The sequence below is a fragment of the Eumetopias jubatus genome, unplaced genomic scaffold, assembly GCF_037043125.1.
Source record: "Eumetopias jubatus isolate StellerSeaLion01/CBP00866 unplaced genomic scaffold, mEumJub1_p1.0 scaffold_14, whole genome shotgun sequence".
Taxonomy (NCBI): Eukaryota; Metazoa; Chordata; class Mammalia; order Carnivora; family Otariidae; genus Eumetopias; species Eumetopias jubatus.
Genome location: NW_028274820.1, coordinates 13,456,370 through 13,478,651, shown reverse-complemented (window position 1 = coordinate 13,478,651; position 22,282 = coordinate 13,456,370). Strand labels below are relative to the sequence as shown.

General features: G+C 38.7%; 2 protein-coding genes across 2 annotated transcripts in view; one reads left to right on the top strand and one right to left on the bottom strand.

Annotated features, from left to right (window-relative positions):
* Positions 1-2,790: 2,790 nt before the first annotated feature.
* Positions 2,791-6,843, bottom strand: MPLKIP (M-phase specific PLK1 interacting protein). The gene is made up of 2 exons (XM_028108861.2): positions 6,174-6,843; positions 2,791-5,108 (listed from the first exon to the last, which is right to left on the bottom strand). Exons 1-2 carry the CDS (start codon positions 6,636-6,638, stop codon positions 4,908-4,910), a joined length of 666 nt encoding a protein of 221 aa, XP_027964662.1. The 5' UTR covers positions 6,639-6,843; the 3' UTR covers positions 2,791-4,907.
* Positions 6,844-6,977: 134 nt separating this feature from the next.
* SUGCT (succinyl-CoA:glutarate-CoA transferase) overlaps positions 6,978-22,282 on the top strand; it is a 417,779-nt gene continuing 402,474 nt past the window's right edge. The window contains exon 1 of the mRNA XM_028108970.2: positions 6,978-7,107. Within this exon, the coding sequence (XP_027964771.2) occupies positions 7,008-7,107 (100 nt within the window). The 5' untranslated portion in view covers positions 6,978-7,007. The remainder of the gene's footprint in view (positions 7,108-22,282) is intronic.

The following is a 22,282-nucleotide window of genomic DNA, read 5'->3' as shown; positions in this document are numbered from 1 at the left end:
TCCCTGATTTCTTTTGGATTTATAATTTATTATATTTCCTTTCTTCCTCCTCTGTTGCAGACCTTTAAAATTTTTGGTCATATATTCTCTAAAATGTTTTGAAAAGTAATATACCCTCTTATACATATTCAAGTCAATATAAAAACATTTTTACCTAATCTTAAAAATTGAAAAGGAAGTCATTTCTGTAATATTGAAATTTTAAGCTAAATCTAGTACAATACTAAGGTATCCAGCTGAATCAATATATCACAGCAATTTGATATTCACCATCACTCCTTAAAATAGTTATCAGAAATTTTATGCTTTTTTATTCCCATATGTATCTCCACTGTACTCTCCCATGTAATTTTATCTCATTGCAATAGTGTATTGCTTCAAAGTCTTTTATTGATACTCTATTATACATCTGTCCCAAAATACATGAAAAACGTATTTATTGAAATAAAAAATATTTTTAGAAATTAAAAAAATACATTTCCAACTATAAAGCTCCAAGTGTTGAACATTGGATTATCACTACTATTCAAATGATAAAAAAAATTAACTTTAATAAAGTATTAAAAACACAAGTTTATTGGAAATGTATCTCAATGAGATGGACAGTGCTGTATTTTCTCATATTCATGGATAAATTCTGCCATTGCTAGAATAAGACATCAATTTTATTATTTTTTACGTATAGATATAAAAGCTGAGAAAATGTACGTATATAGTAAAAAGGAACAGAAAGAATTCTGTTATAGTGATGCCACTCAATTCTTGGACTCTTTTTAAGTCAAAAATTATAAACCGAGTCTGTCATCAAATTATTTTTAATGATTTTAACTGACAATCTGAGCTTTCTTCAATATTGAAAGCAAAAAATTGAAAACCACCCTCACTAAAGACCTTGCTTGTTCAAGCCATTTTCCTTCTTAATTCTTTGGAAAGTTAACCAAAGATGTTTAGTAAGACTTATCTGTAACTCTTTCACTTAGTCATCTTGCTCATAGAGCTTAAAATTAAGACACAACTGAGTAAAAAACACCCCCTACAAAATTAGAAATTGCATGGATTTCTTGAGGATAATTCTATATAGATTAGAAATTTTGTTTGAAAAACATTTTTTTTTTTTTTTACAGAATTAGGATGTAATAGAAGTATCTGAAAAGAATTAATCATAACTAAACTGATTTTCTAAAATTAAATGCACTATGTCCTAGTGTATATTTTGGGGGATATTTATTCCATTTATACATGAGTATATGTTCTGCTTTTATGATTATTGTTTATAGTATTTTATCTAAGATACACATTTTCACATTTCTGAAATTGCGATGCATCTTACAATTGGTGGCCTATCATAATTTAGTGGGCAGTGTTTTTACTAAGTGGTATGTAGAGTGAATCACGCAACAGTGTCTTAGATTAGATGAAGAATTAGATTGTGGAAATTAGGAGCAAAAAAAAAGAAAATGAATCACTACCAAGTTCAGGAAACATGCAAAGTATACCAATGATTATTATGTGTCTTATTTACAATAAAACCCATAATATATTTTTGTTAACTTAAAACTAAATACATGTTAAGAATGAAAAAATAGGAAATAAGGAAGAGTTGGGCCAGGTAAAAAATTAATATGGATTTACAGAATCTGATAATGAACTGGCAAAGGTTATTAAGAATGTTTCTCCTAAGAATCCGAAAAATATACAGTCATGAACTTACCTTTGATATGGGATCTTTTCACTGGAAAATCTAGTATTAGTATGTCAGAAATAAACATGGAACTTCTAACTTCTTCCTCCTTGAAACCATGCTAATTATGCTGAGACAGGTTCGAGACATATTTATCAGGCTCTTCACTGTTATGGAGAATGGTGAAAATAGTTTGCTTGATAGCATTCACCAAAACCCATCATGCTTTTGTACCAATTTGAATATTCTAAAATTCTAAAATAGATGAGGCAAGTAATCTTACCATTTGTTTGTTGCCTAAAAATAAGGTAACTTTACCTTCATGTTATGTTCTTGCTCTCTGCTTTACTTTCACATGATTCACCCACAGGAAAAATGGTTTTTTGAAGTCAGGAAACAAAAAGGCAAGGCCATTAAACAAAAACTATCATTATACTATTTCCTACTTGACAACATACCTAAATCCTGAACATCTCCACATGGGCCAATAAACCCATTTCTAAGACCACACTTCACTCATAATAAAAACTTCCACCATACTTTCTTAAATTGGGCAGTCAGAAAGGTCTGTTCAGGTTCAAAGGGAAGGGATGTAACTTCACATCTTGATGGCGTAGTGCAAGGTTCTATAAGACTATGTGGGACCTGAAATATTGTTGGGGTTATTTTTATAAAATACAAGTTTGCCATAGTTTTCTTATGTAAAATGGGAGAGGGTGATAATCAAAAGGCAGAGGTAAAAAGGAGAACTGGCATGATCCACTGAACATGGAAATGTTCTTTAGACAGATCATTTTAACAAAGGGATATATATGGGAACTGAGAATCTGGAAAGTTTTCTATGCCTGCATTTCCTTTAGAAGGTTGAAGACTCCCAGAAGTACACACACCCTTGTTTGAAGACCCAACTTCTGTTCTTTAGTTACCTGAATATTTAAGATGCATATTTAACTAAAAATTTTTCTAAGTTATATAGCATTTCTATGGAGGTATAAAAATGTGTATTTTGGAACACTAAAAAACAATTATTTTCATTTTAAAGAATGATCAATTCTTTCATTCAGCTAAACAAAGATAGACTAATAATAGAAACAAACCAAATTATCAATGTTGCAAGACTTTTGATAACTGAATACACTACCAACTAGAGCCAAACAGTAATGCACCTTTCCTGAGGACAAAAGTTTCTCTTAGGAAAGTCAGAAAAGGTCAGCTCAGGAAGTGGATGTTGGTGACTTGGCAAGAAAGAATTTTTACATTTAGTTGTTTAATATTACATTTATAGTGAAATAAAATGCACGTAAACCATTAGAACTGTTACAATTTGTGTATCTTCCAAATATGCTATGAATACATTGGCACGAAATCCTTTCTGACTTCCTTTTTCATCTTTGCCAATAACCCAGTGATCTCTTAAGAGGTGGTTTAATAATTATTTCCAAATGCCATTTCCTAAAGATAGTACTTCTTACCTATAAAATTCATTGCAAGGGTTACAAAAGTATTCTACTTGCTCTAATTTTCATCATACTTCATGACCTCAAATCATCTGGGAAAGACGTTAGAGAATAAAGAAATATGGGGGAAAACTACTAATTTACTATCCCTTTTATAACAGGAGACAAGGCAGAGCAATACAGTAGTTATAATCAGAATGTCTGCATTCATTCACCAAGTATTTATTAAGCACCTACTATTTCCCAGACATCATTCTAACAGCTGAGGCTCTATAGGGGTGAATGAGAAAGTAATAGCTACCATTTATTGAGTGCTTACTATGTGCCAGGCTCTGGCCTAACAGTTGCACACATATAAACCCTTTTAATCCTCAAACACAACACCTCTATGACATGGGTACTATTTTCATTTTACATATGAAAAAATTGAGGCATAGAGAAGTTAAATAACTCATCCAGCTTTTAAATGGTAGAAATAGTCCTGGCTGTCGTGGAGCTTCTATTAGTCTAAACTCCTTCCCTTCTCCTTTTCTTCTTTGCCTCTGTGAGAGACCTAACAGATAAGAACTGAGTGTGGCTCAAATAGGTGGTGTGACCATTTCATTTTTAGATGTTTCTTTTTGGGAATGTTTAAAGAGAATTTTAACTAGCTCTATCTTCATCATGTTGTGATCTCAAGATATCTAAAAAGCCTGAATGTTAGAAGACTCAGTTTTGTTTAAATATTTGGGGAGAAATAGTTAATGTAGGTATACACACGTAGCAGCCCTTCCTTTGGAAAACCGCTCTTCTAATCCAGGCAGGCCTAGTGGGGCTGAAGATTATGGGACCCTATCTCATTATGGGGGAGGTTCATAGTTCAAGCTAATTAGGCCTCACTGCCTTGGCCAATTATTAGTTCAGGACTACAGAAACATGATCCAGGCATGACAAATCTGTCTTTCCTGGGATGGACAGTGTTGGGAGATGTTCTCTTCACAAAGGAAGTGATTTCAGACTGCTGGTACCCATCTTCCTTGGCTCTCAAGAGAAAATGACTCCATAATATTGAGAGATGTTGAGAAATTCAGATACAGAACACTTTAATCTGTCTATGCAAGAAATAGGTCTATCATTGCCCTTTCCAGTTAAATGAGTATAAAAAATATAAATACCCTTTAAGTGGGTTTCTGTGACTTTCAATCAAGTTTCAATGCATTTACAAAAGCATTACATAAAATATGCACAAAGAACAATGGTTATAATAAATATGAATAGAATTCTTTTCTGTTCTCTTCCTTCACCCTCTTTCCCTGTGAACAAATATAGAACTGTCTACAGCTCAAAGGATGGTTTATTTCATTTTCAAAAGTAGTATGCAAAATATTTACCTATGAGTTCTAAGCAAGTGATTACAGGCATTATTTTAATAATTCTATTTTTTTAGCATATGACAAAACCACAATATATCTAGAAAGACAAAATGTTTTATTTTAAAACATTGGAAAACCATTGAAAGACAAATGTCCATTATATAACCATGAACTTTAAATATCTGGAAACTGTAAATCTTCTAAAATGTGGTAGGCACTTTCAAAGAGCTAAATATTGCAAGTTATTCTACTGTATGTCTTTTCTAATATCAACAATACTTGATATGATGAAAAATACCAAGAAGACTCAACTAATTATTCAAAGTCACCATCTTAGGGTTCAACTTAATTACATGGGTAAAAGTTTTGTCCAAGATGTTCCTGACACATGAAGCTTCCGGGTGAATTTCAGAAATGTTAACAAAAGTATCTTCCTTTTTTGCCTGTGAATGTTTGAGTATTGCTGTATTGTTGGTTAATATCCACTACAGATACTGGTTCTAGGCCAGCCCAAGGGTCTTCAAGCATTGAAGGCTTGAAATAATTTTCCAACTCATTAGACATTCTTTTTTCTCTACCACGCCCTGATCCAAATGGTGTAGATGTCCTTGGAGAACCCTTTAGAAAAAAAATCATCAGTTAAAAAAATGTTTTGTAGCGATAATTGGCACTTATTTTTTAAAGCTAGTGGGGATCACATTGCTAGTTAAAAGTTGTGTTTTGAACCCGAACATGTTCAAATGCAAAGTCCATTCTTCCTTTAATCTAGTGTTTTTGTTTGTAAAAGTATTTAAGCCAATTTGACATACTCATGTATTAATAATTCCATGCCAACTGTCAGCTCAAATACTTTTCGATTTCTAATGTAATAACTGCAGAACTAACAACTGGTGATGAAATAAATTGTGTTTCAAATTTTCCTTAAAATTTCCACCTTTTTTTCTGGAAGGAAATTAAAACTTTTTTTTAACCCTACAACTTCAAAATTTCAAGAACCTTTCCATCCTATGAAATTTTATCTACTTAGCTCCAGACTCAAAAGGGGTGGGGTTGGTTTAGCACAACGAAAAGTAGGAAACCGTTCAAGTTTTAAACCACAGAAATCCTAGACACACCAGAAACACTCCCTCGGTCTCCTGTGTTCACTCTCACTGAGAGGAATGGGAAACTTCCCAAATCACCGATTTTTCCTTAAGAAGACTTGGAGCACAAGCCAGTGTAGTTTGAAGCTCCCCCCTCCACCACCTTAGCCCCCCCACCCCGCCCTGCCCCAAAAAGCGTGCCAGTAGAAGGAAAATGGCACCAGTCTGTAACCCTTGAACTCAGATGAGCTCTACGCTGGGGATTCATTCGCTTTTTTTACCCCTCGGAGAATAATATACTCAGACGAACTGGCAAGATCCCTGGCAAAGGATAGGAAATTAGGGAAATCTGTGTAGGAATGGCAGTGTACCAGTTCAAAGCAGGAGGGCTCTAGAAACAAAGTACAGCTCTGCTACTTAAGGTCACCTAAAGTAAGTTACTTAACTTCTCTCTCAGCCTCAGTTTACTCATCTGCAAAACAGGGCCAACAATAGTATCTCACCTCATAGAGGATTAGACAAAATAATCCATGTAAAGGGATTATTATTAGTACCATGCCTGCCATACAGTAAGAGCTCGGCAAACGCTGGCTATTATTACCTGGGGGTGGGTCTGCTGCTGCCCTGGGGAGTAGCCGAAATGCTGCTGGGACCCCGCGGGGGACTTGGAGTAGGAGCCAGGGTAGCCGCCAGGGGACGGAGACCCGAATCGGCCCCCCGGGAAGCTGCCGCCGTGTCGCGGAGAGTGGCTGCTCCCGTAGGGCCTAGACCGGGGCCCGTACGGCGGCGTGTGATGCGGACTCCCGTACCCGTCCCGAGGGGAGGGCGGCCGCGGTCCGCCTCCGCCCGGGGTACCCCGGAAGCTGCTCCCGCTACCCCAACCTCCTACACCCGCGCCGGGGTAGGGAGGAGTCGGGGGTCGAAAATTCTGTCGGTGCATATCAGGAGACGAAGACGAGGACCTCACTGCCGCGTTCTCCCGCCGGAACTGTCCCGACCAACCCTTCTCACAGACTCGGTGGTCCTCTGCCAAAACAGTCCCCTGGCCGCCAGCGCGATATAGCATATCGGTTCCGGCCTCACAAAGGTTCCGTCAAGCGCAGGGTAGAAGTGGGTTACCGAATTGGGTAGAGATTAAGCGGGTTTAAGTAAAGACAGAAAAAGGACAAAAGCCGATCACTCGGTTCCAGCAAAGGCTTTTATGGTCTTGCGGTGCCTGCTCGGGACCGACTGACGAGACGACTGCGCGGACTGGAAGGCGCGACCCGGAAAGCACGGCCCAGAAAGCACTGCCGGGATAACAGTGCCCGGCGGGGCCCCGCCCAGTAGGCGGGGGGCGGGGCCTGAAGTGCTCGCGGGCGCCCCCTGAGGCGGTGGGCGGCGCGCGCTGCGCTCTTCCCTCACGCGGGGACCTAGGATATCTGAGAGGCGCGCGATGCTGGCGACGGTGGCGAGGGTCGTGGCTCTGCGGAGAACCGGGCTTCTCTTCCGCCCGGGCGGCGGGAGAGCTTTGTGGACCGGCCGCCCGCAGTCAGGTACCCTCCGAGACGCGGTCCGCGCGGCGAAGGGGACCCCGGCCCCAGTCTCCCCCTCGGGCGGCGCCATAGGGCGAGCGCCCGCGCTTTCCCGAAGTGTCTCCTGCCCCCGCAGCCCACCCATTGGCCTTTCCCGCCTCTCGGGGCCCTCGCTCGGTGGCCCCGCGGCCGGCCTGGCCCCGCGCCCCGGCCGCCCCGGGGTCGCCTTGCTCGGCGTCCGGGCCGGGGGCCGAGAGGTCGCCCCTGCGGGGTCGTACTGGGCGGACGCCTCGCGTCTGTGCCTTACCCCTACCCTGTCTCGTCTCCCGAGTTTAACTCACTTTGAAAAGGTACACCCGGCCGCATTTCAGAAAGGATTTCAGAGTAAGCTCTGCAGAACTGGGGGGAGAGGCTGTGCTAACTAATGTCGGACTTTACTCCCTTCCTTGTTCTTGTTAAATGGAAGCGGGTTAGGGAGGTGGCTCCGAGGCAGAGATGCTGATTTTCAAAGAAAACATTGACGAAAGCTCTGAAAATCTTGACTGTTTCACAGACGTTTGGTTATAAAGAAAAATGTGCTAATCCAAGCATGACACCTCATGTCTAATAAAACACGCGTTTGTGCCAGACACCTGTGCCAGGATTTTATTTAGAAGATGTGGCTTAAATTTACTACCGTTTTGTAGAACTTTCTTTACTCCCTCAGAGTGTGGGAATGGTAGTCCACTCTGACTCGTCAAATCAGCTCGTGGGAAACAGAATCTTAAAGAACTTTAGGACTCCTGAAATCACAGCCCGGCGGGTGGCCCTGACCTGTGCTTGTCAGCCTATACACCTGGCAGGTGTGTATGACCTGCGGGGTGACAGGGCTAGCGGAAGTGTGATGTCTTCTCAGCTTGCATCCTCCTTGAGGAGTGGAGACACAAAGGGCTTTCTGTTATTTATTCTGAGGGAATTCTGTTCATCTCATTTCTCCTTTAGACACAGCCGTAGAATCGATCAAGTCGGGATAATGCCATCAAGGCTTAGTGATGCAGTTAAGGGGTGAGGACCCCAGATTATCCACTTTAGTGTGTATTTCTGTCTTGGCCCAAAATTTAGCTTTTGGCCGTTGTCTTTGGTGCTTAGCTTAATGCCTGATAATTGGGCACTCAAATATTTATCGAATGAACGGTTGGGTCGGTCACATCATTATCGTTCAGCGATTCTCGCTTGTCTTACCTTTTCGACCGTCAACCAATCTACTTTTTTGGGTAAAGGGAGCAGAAAAATGAGGGTGGTGGGGACCAAAATTACCTTTGTTGATTTTTTTTTTTATAACTGGCAAATGATTGCAGAATTGATTAAAATACAGTATTGTCTTTTTACTTGGCTTACCCTTCTAGAATGTTCTTCCTTATAGTGATGTCTTGTTCATATGTCTACACATACGAACTTGCATTAGAAATGGGGGAAGGGGGGGCGCCTGGGTGGCTCAGTCGTTAAGCGTGTGCTTTCAGCTCAGGTCATGATCCCAGGGTCCTGGGATTGAGCCCCGCTCAATTGAGCCTGCTTCTCCCTCTCCCACTCCCCCTGCTTGTGTTCCCTCTCCAAGCTGTGTCTCTCTCTCTCAAATAAATAAATAAAATCTTTAAAAAAAATGGGGGAAGGGAAGAAATAAGGTGCAAAATTTTGACAGATTATACATGACAGTGTGCCCTTCATTAGGTTTGCAGGTATGTATGAGGGTTAAGGGAGAGTTAATCCTTAATCATTATATGAAAACTCCAAATTCCACTTGGATCCCTTCTGAGAATAGGCCATTTGCCTTTTTAGAGATGAGAAATAGGCCAAGAGAAGTTAAGTGACTTGCTTGAGTTCACATAACAAGCAGAGGTGCAATCAGAACTCAGGCTTCTTGAATCCCAGGAGATTTTTTTTCCCCTAAGTAAAGATGAATAAATTGGCAATCAGTCTGTCCTTTTTTTTTTTTTTTAAGATTTTTATTTATTTATTTGAGAGAAAGAGAGGGCATGAGTGGGGAGGAGGGGCAGAGGGAGAAGCAGACTCCCCACTGATCAGGGAGCCTGACGTGGACTCCATCCCAGGACCCTGGGATCATGCATGACCTGATCCAAAGGCAGACGCTTAGCCGACTGATCCACTCAGTCTGCCCTTTGAAAAATGCAATAGATAAATAAACATTGTAAAATTTTGAAAGTGCTGTATAGCATATTATTTTAGATTTAGAGATTGTCACATATAACCTTAATATTGATTTTTTATAAATGTTGCTAGAATCTTCCCATTTGTTAGCATGGGAATTGCAATCTGGGTGCCTGAACTGGTGGGTCTGAGGCATCTATTTGTATTGAGTTTATTTGTATGGTAGTGAGTTCAGGGGAAGAGAGGTGAGGGGGAGGGGGATGAAGTTTTATGTTGGGTTACATGGAAGTAGAAAAGAGAGGAACTGGGATGGTGGATATGAGAGTATGGTGACTGCTGCCTGAAGTCTCAGTCCTGTGGAGAGAAAAGGGCACTTCTTACTTTTGTGAGCAACAGAGGTTTGGGTTCCCCCCAAAAGAGAATTACAGCACTGTTTAGGGAGGATCAGCAGTAGAAAACAGGATACTGGATAGGGCAGTGCTTTCATGGAAGTGTTCAGTTCCTTTTTTCAAATGGCATTGTATACATAGGACATCAACAGACAGAACATCAAGAACTTTCTGAGTACCTGTGAACTATATGGGGAGCCCCAGTAATAATCAGTTAACTTTGTGGTGGTATGTGTTTTATAGGTTTCACATCAATGCAAGTAAGAGCACCAAGCCAAGGAAATTTAAGTGTAAATGTAAATGGAACCATGTCTGTTTCTATAAGACAGGTTTTTATTTTATTTAGGTTGCCTAAGATTTTTTGTTTTTTTTTTCCCCCCAATGGATTTCAATTTTTTTTTTTTTGTTTTTGTTTTTTTGGTAGAGCCTCATCTTCAAAAAGCATAATTGGAAGCCCAAATTTTGAGAGCGGATAGGCTGTATTTGAAGCAGGAATTGGGGTTTCAGAGCCCTGCTCACTCTGCACCTCTAAATGGCCCTCTGAAAAGAGGCTTCTGGGACACCTCTGAGGAATTCCCAGGGCTCTCCAGAAAGGGTGTGAAAGCCAATATTTTAGGAGGTGTCCGATATTAACAAGAGCTGTGAATATAAATGTTTTGGTTTGTTTTACTGTATAGTTTCAAGAAGTGTATATTTTCATGTTTCTGCATGGTCACAGCTTTGAAAGCCAAGAAAACTAGAACCTGGGTTAAAGGGCAAGATTTGGAAAATAAAAGATTGTTAAGAGATTAGATTGTTAGAGAATGCCCAGGAAGTTTGTTCTTTTTTCCAAAGGTTATAAAACTCAGAGCCTGGGAGACATTCAAGATTGAGATTGTAAACTTTGTGAAGTTAATCTTCCCTTGGGAGACGTTTATTTACATTCCAAAGGGTAAGAACTCTAAGACCTTCCCTTTTCTAAGGAGAATTTACTTACATTAGGAAGATTAGCTTTTTTCCTGCCTTTCTCAGGGAAAGGTAGCAGTTGGGCAACTATAATATACATATTCCCACATTCATACTTTTGGGGACCTTTCCTGTGGTTCAACGCCTGTATGGACCGGCCTAACCAACTGGCTCTTGTTATGATGCCTGTGGCGTATTAGGTGTGGGAAAAGTGATACATTTCGTGGTATAAGTAATAATAACTCTGACCTCTGCTCCAGAACCTTGTGTTTACTCTCAGGCTAAAAATGCATAAATGTAAATATTAAAAACATATGTTTTTGATGTAAAACACTTCATATTACAGGAGAGTATATTTAATAATTTTTATGTATAGAGATGTTTGTATGTATATTTAGAGTATAAGCTTTACCTTAATATTTCCTGCAACTTTCAGATTATCTGTTTTCCTTATAGAGGTCCTGTTATTAGCTGTTTCATGTTAAAGACTTCCAGTAGTAAAAAAGTCAGTGCTTCTCTAGGATGTGATTAGTTCAGTCATTGACAGGATTAGGCCTATACTGAACAAGTGGATCACTTAACTATCACCTACATAATATTTTCATTGATAAAGCAAGTATTAGAAGCAACTTGTTCTCAGGATTCTCTTGAGAGCCAAACTTCACTGTTAATCATCTTCTTTTCAACTCTAAGCATGTATGCATTTTCTGTAGTAGTCAAGCACAGGTGAATTGTTACATAATGACTTCCTGTAGACTAATATTCTTTTTTTAATATATATTTTTAAAGATTTTATTTATTTATTTGAGAGAGAGAGTGAGCGCAAGTAGGGGAAGCAGGAGAGGGAGAAGCAGGCTCCCCGTGTGGGGGCTCGATCCCAGGACCGGGGATCATGACCCTAGATGAAGGCACTTAACCGAGTGAGCCACCCAGGTTCCCCTGTAGACTAATACTCTTTACTCAGGTGTAACACAGGTGTTAAAGCATTAACTCACAAAAATTTTCATTGAGAATAAAATCGCTGACAGAGTACTTCAATATGAAGGAAAACCTAAGAGAGTATAACTATTGTCTTCAAGACACAAATTTTTATTTTGAAATCAGAAAATAAAATTTTAATTTCACTGGAAGTTGTATTTTTGTATTTTTCCAATTATTAAAAAAATACATATATTTTGTAGGTAACCTGAAGTGTTTAAAAAAAACAGAAAGCAAGAAAAAATATTAATTGCTTATCCAAGAAGCAACTATTAATATTGAAATAGAAAAAAATAAGCCTTAGATAGCTTAACTCTTTAAATAGGAAAATAAAAGCTTTTTAAGTGGGAAACCCACCTATACATAAGCATTTATATAATCTAGGGTTGGGAGAACTTGGTACCTGTGCAGAAAAGAGTTAACATAGCAGGCCTCAGGCTGCTGTCCTTTTTATTAATTTTTAAAATTTTTTGTATTTATGTATTTATTTATTTTTTTAAAAGATCTTATTTATTTATTTGAGAGAAAGAGAAGAATGAGAGATAGAGAGCACGAGAGGGAAGAGGGTCAGAGGGAGAAGCAGACTCCCTGCTGAGCAGGGAGCCCGATGTGGGACTCGATCCCGGGACTCCAGGATCATGACCTGAGCCGAAGGCTGTCGCTTAACCAACTGAGCCACCCAGGCGCCCTATGTAAATACATAGGGTTTTTTGAGAGAGAGAGTGGGAGGGGCAAAGGGAGAGAGAGAATCTCAAGCAGGCTCCACACCCAATGTGAGCTCAACGTGGGGCTCAATCTCAGGACCCTGAGATCATGGCCTGAGCTGAAATCAAGAGTTGGACACTTAACCGACTGAGCCACCTCAGGCTGCTGTATTTAAAAGGACCATCTTAGAAGGTTAGCCCTTGGATGACATCTGGGAACTTGGCACTTGAACTGCTTCCTAATTAATAAGGGTGCCTAGGTGGTTTGTACAATCCTTGTGATTTATGGTGAACCTGCTTTTCCTCTGGTCTGGAATTTTGGTACATGGGAAACAGAGCATGTCATTGTGAATAGCCCTCAGTAAAAACCTTAGATTCTGAGTTTGTAATAGGCTTCCCTGAGTAGAAGCATTGGACATGCTGCCCTATTTTTTGTTTGTTTGTTTCTGGAGAAAGAAGCTGCTTGGTGTGGCTCCTCACAGAAGGAAGAGAACATAAGAAGCCTGTGCATGGATTTTTCCAGACTGTGCCTGTCTTTTTCCCTTGCTGACCCTGTCATATATCATTTTGCTGTAATAAACCTTAGTCACGAATACAACTATATGCTGAGTCCTGTGAATCCTTTTAGCAAATCACTGGAAATATGGGTAGTCTTGAGGAATCTTGAAATAATACCAGAGGTGGAAAGTAAAATTATTTTTTTTAAAGATTTTATTTATTTATTTGACAGAGAGACAGTGAGAGAGGGAACACGAGAAGCAGGCTTCCTGCTGAGCAGGGAGCCTGATGCGGGGCTGGATCCCAGGACCCTGGGATCATGACCTGAGCCGAAGGCAGACGCTTAACGACTGAGCCACCCTGGCGCCCCAGTAAAATGATTTTTTTAAAAGCGAAATTCCAATATAACTAAAAAAGCAAACAAGAGATAGGGAAAAGTTACTTTCACAAAAAATGAATGGTAAAAGGTTAATACTATTACTGCATAAAGAATCCATATAAATCAATAATAAGATAAATGTGAGTTAGCAATATGGGGCAAAATAATTTATAAGAGAATTTATAAGAATAATTTGTAAGAGAAGACATGAAACAAGAACAAATATGAAAAACTTTCAGAATTTAATTTCCGAAGTCATTAAATGCAAATTAAAATGACAGTGCCATGCAAATTTTTAACTGTCAAATTTGCAACAAACAAGTAAAAAAAGTCCCACAAAACCAAGAGATCATATCCAGGGTTATGGAAGATGATGGAGAATAAATACCATTTTCATACACTGCTGGTGCCAGTATAAATACTGCCTTTCTCATGGACAATTTGATAATCTGTATTAACAGTCTTAACGAGTTTGTAACATGAACATATGCTAGGCCACATTAAGTTCTGCCTCTGTACGTGGAAACATGCTCTTTGTTTTCCTTTCTCCATCCCCCAAAACTCTAAAAGCCTTGAAGAGTAATATTTATCTTTACTACTTGAAGAGAAGTTTCTGGGAGGGTTCCGTAGACCCTCACACAGAAGGCATCCTAAATTCTCTCTAGACATCTCTCCTGCTCTTCAGAATTACCCACTGGAAGCTGTTAAAAGCAAATCAAATTGTAAAACATATTCTTTTTCACATGCATATCCACCCTACACACTTCTTCCAGGCTGCCCCTTCCTATGCCTTCCCTTCCCTTCTTTTCCTCTTAGTTAAATATTTGCAGTGTTCTGTAGAATAGGACTCAGTATCTTTTTTGTGTGTCAAAAGAGGGCTCATCCTGTTCACAGTCTAACACTGCAGCATCCTCTCCCACTCCCTGCACACACATTTTCTTCTTTGCTGTGACTAAATTATAATTTCCCTCGAGTACTTATGACAGCGTTTCATCAACAACCTAGAGTGAGCACTGTTTTGCCAGTTCTCTAGAAGGGATGCCTTTTTCTTATTTGTGCAAATAACTTACCTTTGGTTAGTCTTCTTGGAGAGGACAGCCATACCACCAGCATTGAGTTCAAGGAGCCTCTGGGGTTTGTGAGCACTCATATTCCAGTAGTTAGTCACTGTCATTTGCTCCACCAGTTCATGGTTCAGCCACTTCTGAACATCTGAGTAGTTAACTTCAGGATGGCCCACTAATGAGTCCTGAACATTGAATTTTTTTCCTCTGGCTTGCTGACTTTTGGTTATAAATTCTCTAACTCTAAATTGATTTATAAAGTCTATAAATTGGTAGTGTTCCACCTTTCCGCATACCAATCTGTATTGTGGTCTACCTCCTAGGAAAAAAAAAGTTTTTAACACTTAAATACATTTTATAATATGAACTAAGGTGAGAGTAAGATCTGAGATGGTGACGAATATGCTTTTCTTTAGCTTAGTGGGGAGAAGGGTTATGAAAGAAGGCTTAGTCATAGGCTGATCAGTTTTAGGCAAGAATATGTATGGAAGTTGAAAACCTGGAAATTGATTTCTTAAAATGATTCATGTACCTCTTAGGAAAGTATTCACATATCTCAGTTTGAAGATTGCTGCTAAAGGGACAGTAAAACTCCTGAAATGGACTTATCAGTTATTAGCTTTGATGCTGTGATATTGATTAGAGGCTACCATTTTTCTCCTTCAATGCTGGGTATCTCTAGTGGTCATGATAGACTTGGTTGTGCTGCAGTAACAAATTAGCCCGCAATCTTAGTGACTTAATACAATAAAAACATCTTTTTTGCACATCTAGCTTCACTCTTTGAAACTTGCAGCCTCCAAGGTCACAGTAGTAGGAGAAGAGAAGCCTGGAGGATTTCATGGGATATTTTTAAGGATCAGGCCTGAATTGGCTTGTGTTACTTGTGCCTATCCATTTCATTGGCCAGAGCCCAGGCATTTCACCCCAAGCTAACTGCAAAAGAAAGCTGGGAAGTTGGAAGAGCAGAGGGATTTTGGATTAACACTGACTTGTATTTTGGTTGTGGCGTGCTTTATTCATGACTCAGAAGCCCCCTGTCTGATCTTTTTGCATTGTTCTTCCTATAAACTTCTCAAGTTTTTGTTAAAATAGTGGCACCCAACAGTTCCAAAACCTGTTTGATTGCAAATCCCACAAGTAATAGCTAAGTTCTTATAGGTGAAGGACAGTTGTTAAGAAACAGGGTGTCAGCAGAGGTGGATTATAAATTATTGTAAGTTATTACCCACCTAACTATCCTCTGGTTGTCTCTAAATGGTGTGATTGCCTTGTAACTTGAGCATCACTCCCACACCAGCTTTTTACAGCTCCGAAATTCTACTTTCCCTGGAATGTATTCCAGTGGACACTAATTTTTAAAGTACTCTGAACTCTTATAATTACCTGTCAAACTATGCTATTAGGAACAGAGCTTTTTTTCAAGACTTCTAACACATGCTAGAAAGAAAACATCCTGCTAACTGTTCTAAATAAAGCTTCAGCAGACTAAGAACATGCTTTGAAAAAATGTCCATCTTCTGCTTTCTCACTCCTAAGTTCTGGTAGGTAAGTTCTCTGTAAAATATCAAATTAAAAAATCCTTCTAGTGTATATTACATGTTCTATTTGATCTGTTATTTGATCAGTTTATTTTATGACTTGGCTTTTTTTTTTTTTTTTTATGTTGGCTAGTACAGTGGGGAGGGATGCCATGATTGCTGTCGCACAGATGAGCCACTTAGGTGGGCATCTGTCAATTATGTCTACTCTGGTGTTGCTCAAGTTTATTTGTGTCCTGAAAACCTTAGGGCCAAATGCCAGGGGAGTCTTAGAAGCAGCTCTGGCAAGCATAGAATTGATGGCGCCTTCATTATAATTATACTTCTTTGCATGATTGCTCAGCCGTATCCTTATAATAGCTTTTAATCCTAGAGGCTAAATAAGATAGAGCGATATACAAGCTGCTCGATATATCACAACAAATTAACAACTGATGCCCTTTCCAACTGTTCTTCCTCCTATAATTACCCTTTATTGCCATCCAACTTATCTTGTCTTTCACAAACTGGCAAAATATGGATGTGTAGATATCCTTCTTAAGTATAGAGTATTGAGAGTCCTATTTATTTCTGTTCCTTAAAATAATCATGTATTTTTCTTTCCGTTTTAACATTTAGAATAAGTCATTTACTTTAATAGGGGGTGACTATGTAATGTGTGTGACTACATGATACATATATGATAGTGATAGTAATGACAAAAGTAAACTTTTAGCAGGCAATTACTATATGCCAAAAAGTGTGCTGAACACTTTACATACAATATTTCATTTAATCCTTGCAAACTCTATGATTTAGGTGTTCAAATGAGGAAACAAGCTCAGAGAAGTGAAGTTACCTTGAAGTTCAGTAGGGAGTAAGTCCTGGAGCAGGAAATCGAATCCAGTCAGTCTCCAGAGTTCATGCTCTTCACTGTGTAAAACTCATTCATTGATTTTGATTTCACTGTGCTCTGGAAGTTCTTTCTGAGTGTCTTCTCAGATCATACAAGTAAAATTCTATTGCCTGACGTGAAATGAATTCAGTTTAAAAGTTTTTGCTTCGGTAAACAAAATTTTACTAATTTTTTTTTTTTTTAAAGATTTTTATTTATTTGAGAGAGAGAGAATGAGAGACAGGGAGCCCGAGAGGGAAGAGGGTCAGAGGGAGAAGCAGACTCCCCGCCGAGCAGGGAGCCCGATGCGGGACTCGATCCCGGGACTCCAGGATCATGGCCTGAGCCGAAGGCAGTCGCCCAACCGACTGAGCCACCCAGGTGCCCCAAAATTTTACTAATTTATTAGGGCTGTGAGATGGCATTGGTAGAGAAGTAATAGACTTCTCTTAATAGATTTGTAATGAAATGAGATTTATGGGATGAAGAGACCCCTAAATGTATTTCATGCATCATTTGAAATAAAACAGGGGCCCTAAAAAGAGATCTGAGTACAGATGACCAGTACTTTTGGAGAACTATGGAACAAGAATTACTTGTACATTCATTCCTAATGTCAAAATATCTTCTTATATTTGAGGTCTTTTTATATGTTTTTATTCTTGAAAATATTTTTCTCTTTAATTTTGTTGATTCTTTATGTTTTTACTTTTTGCTTTTTTTTTTTTGCTGATTAGAAACATAATCACAAGCAAAATTACAGAAATATATAACTTAGTTGGTAAAAGTTCTGCATAAATTCCCCAAGATTTAACCACTGATAGAATTTTATGAATGCTCCTACAACTACCAACATATATTATTACTATTATTTTTGTTTAGGGAGAGAGCGAGAGAGAGAGAGCGAGAGAGAGAGAGACAGTGCACATGTATGTGGTGCTGGTAGGGGGGTGTGGGGAAGGGAGAGGGAGAGAGAGAATCTTAAGCAGGCTCCACACTGGGTGGTCTGGTCTCATGACTCTGAGATCATGACCTGAGCCAAAATGAAGAGTTGGTTGCTTAACTGACTGAGTCACCCAGGTGCCCCTACCAACATACATTCTTATTGTTATTATGTATATTTACAAAATAAGATCATATTATACATCCTATTCTATATTTTGATTTTTTTTTAACTTAGAAATATATCTTGGTCAACTTTTCATGTCAGGATGTATACATCTGTTTCATTTTTCTTAATATCTACCTGAGAGTCTGTTGTATGAATGTGCCAGTGCTTATTTAACCTTTCACCTATTGGTGGATTTTTGTATGGTTTTGAATAATTTACTTCAGTATTAAACTTAGAGGGGCAATTCACAAAAGGAGATATATGAGTGGCCGATTATTACATGAAAAGATGTTCAACATTATTCATCAGGGAAATGCAAATTAAAACCACAACAAGAAACGTTATCTACCCATTAGAATAACTAACATTAAAAAAAATAGCAATTCCCAGTGTTGTGAGGATGTGGAGCATCTAGAACTCTCACACACTGTTGTACAAGCACTTGGGAGATCTGTTTGGCAGTTTCTTAAAATTTAAAGATACACTTACCGTATTACTCAGCCATTCCACTAGGTATTTACTCAAGAGAAATTAAAACATGTTCACGCAAAGACTTGTACGTGAATGTTCATAGCAGCTTGATTCACTGTAGACTAAAATTGGAAACAACTCAATGTCCATCAATAGCTGAATGGATAACAAATAATAGAATACTACTCACTTATAAAAATACAACAATGAAGGCGCCTCGGTGGCTTAGTTAAGCAGCCATCTCTTGATTTCGGCACAGATCATGATCTCGGGACCCTGGGATCCAGCCCCGGGTTGGGCTCTCCACCCATGATCTCGGGACCCTGGGATCCAGCCCCGGGTCGGGCTCTCCACTCAGCGGGGAGTCTGCTTCCCCCCCTTCCTCTGTCCCTCTTCCTGCTCGTCCTCTCTGTCTCTCTCTCTAAAATGAATAAATAAAATCTTTTAAACAATGCAACAACATGAATGAATCTCAAAATTATTATGCTTTATGGAAGAAGCCAAACACAAAAGAGTCCCTACTAAATGATTTCATTTACATAAAATTCTGAAAAATGCAATGTTGCCTAAGGCTGGGAGTGGAGGGAAAGATAGTTTGCAAAGGATTCCAGGTGATGGAAAGTTCTATTTCTTGATTGTGGAGGTGACTTTACTGGTGTATGTATATGTCAAAACTGAATTAATTGTTAAAAAAAATTTTTTTTTTTGTTTTAAATGATCTCTACTTCTGACGTGGGACTTGAACTCATGAACTTAGGACCCTGAGAGCAAGAGTTACATGCTCTACCTACTGAGCCAGTCAGGTGCAAAACTTAATTGTATAATTTATTATATATAAATTGTTTTTAACAATGTTGATTGAAAAACAGAAAATCAAAACAAAAAAGTTCTGCAATAAACATTTTGTTACCTATGTCTAGGCATACTTGTGGAATCTTTTTGTGAATTATATTCCACCAACTGGAGAACCGAGTCAAAGGATATTAATATTTAAAATTTTTATGGGAAGTGTTAGATTGCTGCCCTACAAAGTCATTAGTGATTTACAGTCTGCAGTGTATGAAAGTGCCCATTTCACCACACCCTTGCCAATATTGGGTAGTAATTTATAAATGTTTGCCAATCTGGTGAGAAAAAAATTCTTATTGTAATAATTTTCATCTTCTGCTTGTAGATGAAATTGCTATAAACATTTTTTGCTATACATATTGGAAATTTTTGTTTGTCTATGAATTGAGAGTTATATATATGTTTCCTGTTTTTCCATTGAGCTTTTTTTCTTTCTTACTGATTTTTTTAATATAAAAAATTTTTTTTAAGATGTTATTTATTTATTTGACAGAGAGAGACACAGCAAAGGAGGGAACACAAGCAGCGGGAGTGGGAGAGGGAGAAGCAGGCTTCCTGCGGAGCAGGAACCCTGACGCGGGGCTGGATCCCAGGACCCTGGGATCATGACCTGAGCTGAAGGCAGATGCTTAACAACTGAGCCACCCAGGCGCCCCAATTTTTTTTTTTTCAAGATTTTATTTATTTGTCAGAAGGAGAGCGGGAGAGCGAGCGCACAAGCAGGGGGAGTGGGGCAGGCAGAGGAAGAAGTAGGCTCCCTGCTGAACAAGGAGCCTGATGCGGGACTCTATCCCAGGTCCCTGGGATCATGACCTGAGCCGAAGGCAGACATTTAACCGACTGAGCCACCCAGGTGCCCCTCTTTCTTACTGATTTCTAATAGTATTTTATATGTTGTAGAAACCTTTTGTTTTTTATTTTTATTGCAAATGTTTCCATCCTTCCAGTCTGTTATTAATCTTTTAAGTTTAATCATGGTATCTGTCATTGTACTGAGTTTAAAATTTTATGTATCAGAGCTATCAACTTTGATGACTTAATTTCAAATTTTTTTTGGGTAGAGAAGAGCTTTCCTCAACCAAAACTGCAACATATTTCTTTCATCTTTTTCTAGTGTTTTAATGGTTTCATTTACTTTAAATTTCATTTGTATTTATTTGTTTATTTAAAGATTTTATTTATTTATTTGACAGAGAGAGACAGTGAGAGAGGGAACACAAGCAGGGGGAATGGGAGACGGAGAAGCAGGCTTCCTGCCGAGCAGGGAGCCCGATGTGGGGCTCAATCCCAGGAATTAAAATTTTTGTGGAGGGAAGAATATTTAGCCTATAAGGTTTAAAAAAAGTATAATTTTTAAAACATATTAACGTATGAACAAATGGAGAGAGAAACAGCCATACATAGAAATGAAAAATTGTTATATGATGAAGAGAAAATCTCAAATCAGTAGGAAAATGATAAATTATTTAAGAAAGAGTATTGGGAAAACTGACTATCCATATAGAAAAAGAGGAAATGTGATCTACACATGATCCTGTTAAGTTCTAAGATCCTAAATACAAATGAAGGGGCGCCTGGGTGGCTCAGTCGTTAAGCATCTGCCTTCGGCTCAGGTCATGATCCCAGGGTCCTGGGATTGAGTCCCACATCGGGCTCCCTGCTCAGCAAAGAGCCTGCTTCTCCCTCTGCCTGCCCCTCCCCCTGCTCATGCATGTGTTCTCTCTCTTTGACAAATAAATAAAATCTTTTTTTTTTAAATTTTTTATTGTTATGTTGATCACCATCATTACTTTGTGATGTAGTGTTCCATGATTCATTGTTTGTGCATAACACCCAGTGCTCCATGCAGAACGTGCCCTCTTTAATACCCATCACCAGGCAGGCTAACCCATCCCCCCACCCCCTCCCCTCTAGAACCCTCAGTTTGTTTTTCAGAGTCCATCGTCTCTCATGGTTCGTCTCCCCCTCCGATGTCCCCCCCCTTCATTCTTCCCCTCCTCTATCGTCTTCTTTTTTTTTTTAACATATATTGTATTATTTTTTTCCGAGGTACAGATCTGTGATTCAACAGTCTTGCACAATTTACAGCGCTCACCATAGCACATACCCTCCCCAATGTCTATCATCCAGCCACCCCATCCCTCCCACCCTCCGCCACTCCAGCAACCCTCAGTTTCTTTCCTGAGATTAAGAATTCCTCATATCAGTGAGGTCATATGATACATGCCTTTGAGATAAATAAAATCTTTAAAAAAAACAACATTGCAGGGGGCAGCACAGCAAAATGATACTTCACCTGTTGCTCATGAATTTAACATAACTTATTATTTTTTAATTTTTGAAAATCAAGGTTTTATATATCCTTCAGATTTGTAAGGTTCATTATGAAAAACAGTAGCCTCTTATGTCTCTCTCTGCCCCTTTCCTTTTCCTAGGGACAACGAATTTCAGTTCTTTTAGCTGTTTCTTTTAGTTTTTACCTCCAGATCTCTAACTAACATGATTATAATGCTACTTCTTGATTTTGTTTTTAGGCATTATCTGTAGTGATAAAGGCTAGCTTTCTTTCACCACCTTTCCAACAATTACACATATACTTTTCATCTTACCAAATAATAAATTTTGCTAGACAAATATTCAGTATTTATATTGTTATGATTATACAATTATTCTTCATATTTTTACTTCATTGCTGCTCTTATATACCTTTTTGTTTTCCCTTGTGTTAATATTTGTCTGGCTTCTTTATTTGCTTTTGCAATATCTTTCCTTAATTCATTCCCAACTGTACCATAAGTGTAAATATTTCAGCTACTGTGTTACTATTTTCTTTACTGTCATCCTGAGGACTCCTTTCATCTTTCTCCTCCTTTAGATCCACCATTTTCTGACCCCATATCTTCTTATTTCTTGTTCTGTTTTTGGTGGAGCGTATCCTCTAGAAATAATTTTCCCAAGAAAGAATGGGAAGGTAAAGTTTTTGAAAATTTGCATGATTGAAAATATTCTTTTTCTACCCTCACACAAGACTCAGAGCTTGACTGGGTTTAGAATTTAAAAGAGAAATAATAAATAAATAAATAAATAAATAAGGAAAAAAATAAAAGAGAAATAAATTTTCCTCTCAAAATTTTAAGGTTTTTGTTCCATTTTTAAGTTTTATTTTCCAGTACTGTTGAGAAGTTCAGTGACATTCTGCTAGCTAATCCCTTACATATGCTTTCTTCTCCCTAGAAAGTTTTTAGATC

Bases quoted from the DNA above. Each gene is read 5' to 3' on its own strand.
- MPLKIP (XM_028108861.2), bottom strand. From the start codon at position 6,638: ATGCTATATCGCGCTGGCGGCCAGGGGACTGTTTTGGCAGAGGACCAC. The intron at 5,109-6,173 runs GTAATAATAGCC...TTTTTTCTAAAG, and splicing joins AGCAGCAGACCCACCCCCAG to GGTTCTCCAAGGACATCTAC.